The following is a 7,250-nucleotide window of genomic DNA, read 5'->3' as shown; positions in this document are numbered from 1 at the left end:
AGGAAGGCAAAACAAGCATGACTTCAAAAGTTTGAACACATAGAGAAGAAACTTCATATTATTGCAATGCCTAAAAGCATTTGTTCATCATGAAGGAATTCAACAATATAACTATCGCATAAAGCATTCTTTTGATGATGCACGAGCATATAATTTTTATTACTACCCACACAAGCAAAATTCTTCTTACTCAAAATAGTGGGAGCAAACACAACAAAATAACTATCATGAGATACTTGGTTGATATAATCCAAATGAAAATTAAAATCATGATGACGAGTTTCATGGTTATCATTATTATTTATAACATACATGTAATCGTAATAATCATCATATATAGCAAATTTGTTGTCATAGTCAATTGAAACCTCTTCCAAACTATTGTACTCGTCACTAAATAAGGTCATGAACCTCTCCAAATCCACTCTCATTATTATTAAAATAAGATTCAACACCCTCCAAAATAGTGGGATAATTAGCACCTAGAGTTGACACTCTCCCAAACCCACTTTCATCAATATAATAATAATAAATAGGAGGCATGCTTCCGTCATAATAAACTTGTTCATCAAAACTTGAGGGACTAAAAATATCACCTTCATCAAATATAGCATCCCCAAGCTTGTGGCTTTGCATATCATTAGTATCATGGGTATTCATAAAATTCATACTAACAACATTGAAATCATGCTCCTCATCTAAGGATTTCACATTAAGCATTTTTATAAATTCTTCCTCTACCAATTTAGCACAATTTTCTGAACCATCATTTTCATCAAAGATATAAAAAGGCGAAGCAATTGAGGCAACCTAAATTCTTTTTTTGTAGTTTTCTTTTATAAAACCAAACTAGTGAAAAAACAAAAAACTACAAGATTTAATTGCAAGATCTAAATATATAGCTTCAAGCACTCACCTCCCCGGCAATGACCAAAAAAGAGCTTGATGTCTACTATGCAACTTTGTTCTTCTAGATGTTGTTGAGCCTCCAAGTGCATAACTTTGTAGGACAACCTCAAATTTCCCTCTAGTGGATGACCTAAGGTTTATCCATCCTTGGGAGGTGCAGGATGAAAATGGTCTCTCTCAAACAACCATGCAATCAAATACAAAAAATCTCTTTTGTCCCCAATGCACCCAATACAATCAGAAATTGTATAAGTGCACTAGTTCGGCGAAGATATGGTGCTACAAGTGTAGTACTGATAGTAGATATAGGTTTTTGTAATCTTAAAATATAAAAACAGCAAGGTAATAAATGGTAAACAGCGAGCAAAACATTATATAAATTCTTGGAAATAAGGCCTAGGATTCATGCTTTTAGTAGTGCAATCTCTCAACATTGCTAACATAGTAAAATCATATAATCATCCCTCAGCATGCAACAAAGAATCACTCCAAAGTTCATATCTAGTAAAGAACATAAGATGAAATTGTTGTAGGTAGTATAACTACCTCAAAGTTATTCTTTCCAATCAATCTTTTGGGCTATTCCTATAATTATCACAAACAACCCTAGAGTTCGTACTAGAATAACACCCATGACACATATCAATAAACCACTACTAGGAAATGGGTTGTAGATAATATAGACACTAAAGGCGCACCAGACAAGTGGTGTGCCACTACTATATAGCAGTGGCGCATCATGTGCAGGTGCGTCATTAGTGTGATGGACACTAACGGCGTACTACACACACGGTACGCCACTACTAACAAACTTTTTTTTTTCCAAAAATACTAATGGCGCACCGGGGTAGAGTGCGTCATTACTAGTTTAACTAGTAATGGCGCACCACTCACCCAGTGCGCCACTACTATATATTTTTTTTACTAGTTTACCAGGAGCCAAGAGAAAGGGATGGAGCACCAGCAGCGGAACCCGCCAAGCCGTGCGAGCCAGCGAATCCCGAATCCCGATCGATAGGCGGCGGCGGCGGCGGGACCGGACCATGCCGGACAAGGCGGTGGACGACGCCATGGAGTCAGCGGTGGGGGCCCACTTCAGCGGCTTCCGCCTCGAGGCGCTGCGCCTCCCCGCCCCCTCCGGGCCCTCCTCCCCTCCCTCCGCCTCCTCCTCCTCCGCCGCCGCCGGCGCCGCAGCGGCCCTCTCCAACGGGCCCGCCGGCGCCGACCTCGCCTCCCCCTCCTCCCTCAGGCAGCCCTTCGTCATCGGTAACTTTCCTTTCTGCGGCCGCCCCTGCCCCCGTTCATTCTACTCTTCAGCTTGCTCAATGTGGCGCGGTTCTGAAGCTCTGTCTGATGCCGACTGTTTGCGCGGGTATCTCTAGGGGTTTCGGGCGGGACGGCCTCCGGGAAGACCACGGTGTGCGACATGATCATCCAGCAGCTCCACGACCACCGCGTCGTGCTCGGCAACCAGGTCTGCCCGCTGCCTGCCTCTGCAATTGCAAATGCTTTGCGTTACGAGATTGCTAGGGATCCTCACCCGGTGCTGGCTCCTGAAGTAGAATAATGCTTATGCAGTGAATCAGATTCGAAGGCCTGTCATGCCAGCGTAGTCATTTATTAGCTTGGGAGCTGAACAATGAGTGTACATGCACCTAATGATCTGCTGTTGTTTGGCGCCTCCAGAACCGAACAATGGAGTCCCAATAAAGCTAGTCGCTCACAAATCTTAGCAAATTATAATGGGGGACTGATTTCATTTCTGGGACGTGCCTGACTTTCACAATGGCTTTTAATTTTGCAGGACTCGTTCTACCGTGGCTTAACTGCTGAGGAATCTGCAAGTGCTCAGGACTACAATTTCGATTATCCTGGTATTTCACTTACCATGTTGATTGGAAGTCTGCTAGTACCTTTGTTAGTGATGAGACAGCGAGTTTTCTGTTGTTTTGTGGAATGTGAAGCATATGCTTTCTTTGTTTACAGATGCATTTGATACGGAGCAACTTCTTGAATGCATGGGGCAGTTAAAACGTGCGTTACCTGTAAATGTTCCTATATATGACTTCAAAAATCACCGAAGATGCTCAGATAGCCGTCCTTGTGGAGCTGCGCCCAGATAGCCGTCCTTGTGGAGATGCGCCCAGATCGGCCATGGCGCGACCGAGCAGTGGAGGAGGGAGGGAGAGTAGGACTGTAGGAGTGCTCCAGCTGCTCCTATGCCCCAACCACGACGTCGATTCCACCTCGGCCACAACAATAGCACCGGCAGTTGTGTGCTTCTTATCTCCCTCCCCTCGCCCCTGTTTGTTTAGGTTTGGCATCTCCCTTCCCTCACTGCCTGATGCGCGAGGAAGACTGAATCTTTCCTCCTTCAAGGTCGGTTTCCCGCTACTCCAACCCTAGTGCCTGCCTATCGGACGCCATGGAAGGTATCCCTCTCCCTCTCCCTCTCCACATGTTCTGCTCCCTGTTGTGGCTGCGGTTAATTTGTAGCAGGTTTGTTTGGTCTAATTCAAGAATAAACTAGCGGGATGGTGGTGGTGCTATACAGTTTTATTCTTGTAATTACAAACTTGAATTGATGATCTTCTTGGTTACAAATCCTGGAGCTATTCTTGATGTACCTAGCTAGAGGCATTGTTAGAAAAATATTGCTACTATCTCCTTATTTGGCTGTACTAGTTCATCATTGCAATTAATGGTGTTACCAAAACTGAACTGAGAATGTTTCATAATTTTTTAGCAGTGAGGAAAAACAGCTGCAAACTCCGTATGACCATGACCGCCTAAATGTCTTGGAGAAGGGTTTCCTCCGCTTTGGTATACCCAGGGGCTATTACCCCGTCACTTTGCATCCATGGCACGTAATAAGTGTCTTGCTGCTGCTGCTTTTTCAAGCGAACGTGTTCTTTTCAGGCGATGCGTATGTGTACGTCTTTGTGTTTATTTAGTTATGTAGATGGTGGTTCAGCGATGAGGAGGTGGTGAAGAGGGGACCTCCTATTTAAGCGTTAAATAGGAGGGGTATCACACATGGTGAAGTTATGGTCATTCATTGCCATTTGTGTATCAAGGCGATGCACTTTTTTGTCAAATTTCCACCATGAGTACTCGACCACACTTGTTTTTTTTTCTGTGATGGAGGCGGCATACTCGGTATCTCCCCTAGTTCAAAGAGGAAAAGCTAATGTTTATGCATACTCAGTTCTTTGACCATAGAAGTTTCACACTTCATGCTGATTAATGGAACACTCGGAATTGAGTTAATGCTCACCTTAGTATTTACACTTGACACCTGAACCACTAGTAATGGAGAAAGTGCTTAGGTAGTTAAGTGATGTATGAGGTACAACTTTCATAATTTGAAATGCTCTTTGTGATGAATTAAGATATAATGGAGTATGCCTTCTGGATATTTGCTCTCTTTGAAAATGTAGTATTTCTCGGCTTTATCTGTCAACCTTTGGTATTCTCTATTTTTTTCCTTTTCGGAGTAGATCATTTGCACAATCTCTTCACTGATGGCTGGACCGAGTCATAGTGCCTAAGTTATTGTTCCTAGTGAGGTGTGTCTGACTAATTTCAAGGATTGGATCAACATCTTGTCGATCTGAAACCAAAGACTGGCGATCTTTAGTTCATAATACAAAGAGATATTTCCTTAGCTAAAATATTCTAGTTTATTTGTCATAACTTGTAGAGGGACAATTAGATTTTTTTTTTCCGTTGCATAGCATTTTGGTTTCAGTAGTTCTTCCTTGACTAGTAGGAACAACTAACTTTGTACTCTTGGTCTTTTCCTAATATAATTTCTCCTATTGCTGTAGGGTGCAATCATGTTGCTTTACATAATATATTGTTTTATTGGACCATGGTGTTGATGTGCTCGTTGTGTACGGCTCAGATTGTATGGCCGAGAAGCTTGGCGTACAAGCAGCACGGAACCACCATGGTTGTGCTGCCGAGCAGAGTTGTTTCCAGGTGTGCCATCAATGGCAGATGGCGCGGAGACAATGCTGTTTAACATGAGTTTGGTCGCCAAAGCAGCTCTGCCTGGGCCGACACTCATTCCTGCATGGCGCCCCTGCTGGCTGCTTCTTCAAATCCGACATATGTAAGCCACTCAAGTTGCTCTCTCATGCTTTCTTGTATGCATTGTGTGCCCATGGACATCGATCTGTGGTACCAGTTAGGCATTTTGATGACCTGTAGTCCTTTTAGCAAGGCATGCATGGTATAAGTGCTGTCTAATGTGCATTTCTTACATGGTCAGGGATGCCTCTTGTTGAATAGGTTCGAGAGTGTAGCCATCGTTTCTAATTCTGGTTTGGTCACTATCATGATTTCTTAAGAAGTTTGACATTCTCTTTGCTCCCCTGTTGGTGGATTATTCATGATTTCTTTTATCGTTATTATAGCTTCAATTTGTTCTGGTTGTTGCAGATTCCGGTTTCTCCTCCCATTCGATAAGTAGGCACCTTCATTTTGCCATTCCCGCCACGGCTCCCAAACCTTGCGATGTTTCACAGTTGGTCGTTTGCTAAATCCCTTGTAATTTTGCTCCTCAACAAAGTGAGATGTGAACTTCGTGCCTTACCAGGTCATCTCTCATATAGGTCTAAACAAACCTAATTACAGGGAAATTGCACTCAGTAATGCTTGTTGTTAGCTAGTTAAACGACTAGGTATTCCTCTGGATCCATTCTAGCTATGTAAACTGACTTGTGTACTTATGAAGTATATCACTCGACATGTTACTTTAGGAGCAGATTTCTCATTCATCTCAGGAATAGGAAACCTCAACTTGCTTGGTTACGTGTCAATGGCCAAGCATATGTGTATGTTAACAGTTTCAAGTTTTGACAAGTGGAACCACAGGAGCGCACATACATGATGTGCTCATCTTGATTTGCACTTTTCTTCATAGAGATTATTTGTGTCTTTTTTGGCAATGATAAATTATTTTAAGTTAACTATCAAATGTACAAGAATGCACACGAGTTGTTAGTTATAAATGCTTTTCCATATGTTTGGACGTCTTAAGTTATTTTATCAACACAACTTCAGTTCCTTTTGTGTACACCTTACTTGCTTACTGTAAGCTCTCAATTATTTGTTTGTTGTGTTGTTGGCTTAAAACTGATGTAACTCAGTTTCTTGTATGTACCCATGAAGGTTGTCATGGGCTCCACATGCGTCCTATTGTTGGCCCTTGAGGCGGCGCCTCGGCCTTCCATAGAGGACCGGAAGCTTGCGGTAGCAGGAGCAAAAGCATCTCCGAGCCCTTCGGCCCTTCCTGACGAGCTGCACCTCATAGACAAGGTCCCAGCTTGCGGTAGCAGGAGCAAAAGCATCTCCCTTCTGTCAAGTTTTTGTGTGGAAGAAATCTTGATTAAAATAAATCTGCTTATTTAACGAACTGTCACTTCACTTCGATCTCAACTTGGCTAGTTTGCCGTATCTTTTCAGTTCTAGCAGTTCACCATTGGAATCCATGCTTTGTTTTTGTCGCTCTCAGGTTGCATATCATGCCAAATTGTCTCTGGCCTGCTCGCTCGTTGTTTGTTGTCTCATTTGTCTCTCGCTATGGAAGAAATATAAGAGTGTTTATATAGTACCCTGTTCTAGCATTATTGATGAATTGTATTCGGAGACTAATATGATGAATTTGTATTCGGAGACTAATATGATGAATTGTATTCGGAGACTAATCTTCTATTGTATTCGATAAATCAACTGTTTATATGTTGTGCTCTCTAAATTATGTGCAGTAATATGTTTTGTAACTTATGCAAATATCAGAAAAGAAAATAATAATAATACATAATATTCATACTAGTGGAGCACCACTCAGCACTTTAGTGGCGCACTGCAAAAAGCACATTAGTGGCGCATCGTCAACTAGTGCGTCATTAGTAAGCTAGAGCACATGGGTAAATATGGCCCCCTGGGAGGCATACTAATGACGCACCATGGGCTATACTAATGGCGCACTGCCTGGTGCGTCATTAGTATACCAGATACTAATGGCGCACCATGGGCTGTACTAATGGCGCACTGCCTGATGTGCCATTAGTATACCAGATACAAATGACGCACCTGTGGTGCGCCATTAGTAAAAAATTCTAATGGCGTGATGCTAGTGGCGCACCAGTAGTGCGTCATTAGTAGCCAAAACAGGTGCGCCACTAGCATGCCTTTTCCTAGTAGTGAACCCTAGTGTCACCTAGATAGTCCAATGTCACCTCAAGTATCCGTAGGTTAATTATACGATATGCATCAAACAATTTCAGATTCCTCATATTCAATCCAATACAAACAATTTCAAAGAGTACCCC

The 7,250-nt window shown here is 42.6% G+C and overlaps 1 protein-coding gene across 11 annotated transcripts; it reads left to right on the top strand.

Annotated features, from left to right (window-relative positions):
- Nucleotides 1–1,848: 1,848 nt before the first annotated feature.
- LOC123448169 (uridine kinase-like protein 1, chloroplastic) lies at nt 1,849–6,623 on the top strand. 11 transcript variants are annotated; one of them, XM_045124979.1, is made up of 7 exons: nt 1,849–2,175; nt 2,292–2,383; nt 2,714–2,783; nt 2,896–3,341; nt 3,659–3,732; nt 4,817–5,026; nt 6,088–6,623. In XM_045124979.1, exons 1-4 carry the CDS (start codon nt 1,953–1,955, stop codon nt 3,030–3,032), a joined length of 522 nt encoding a protein of 173 aa, XP_044980914.1. In that variant the 5' UTR covers nt 1,849–1,952; the 3' UTR covers nt 3,033–3,341; nt 3,659–3,732; nt 4,817–5,026; nt 6,088–6,623. The 11 variants fall into 11 exon arrangements, with proteins under 11 accessions (XP_044980914.1, XP_044980904.1, XP_044980908.1 ...); XM_045124969.1 differs by having other exon boundaries at nt 4,740–5,026; XM_045124973.1 differs by having other exon boundaries at nt 3,829–5,026.
- The last annotated feature ends 627 nt before the right edge of the window (nt 6,624–7,250 follow it).

Source organism: Hordeum vulgare, chromosome 4H (genome assembly GCF_904849725.1).
Source record: "Hordeum vulgare subsp. vulgare chromosome 4H, MorexV3_pseudomolecules_assembly, whole genome shotgun sequence".
Classification (NCBI taxonomy): domain Eukaryota; kingdom Viridiplantae; phylum Streptophyta; class Magnoliopsida; order Poales; family Poaceae; genus Hordeum; species Hordeum vulgare.
This window is presented reverse-complemented; position numbering and strand designations above follow the sequence as displayed.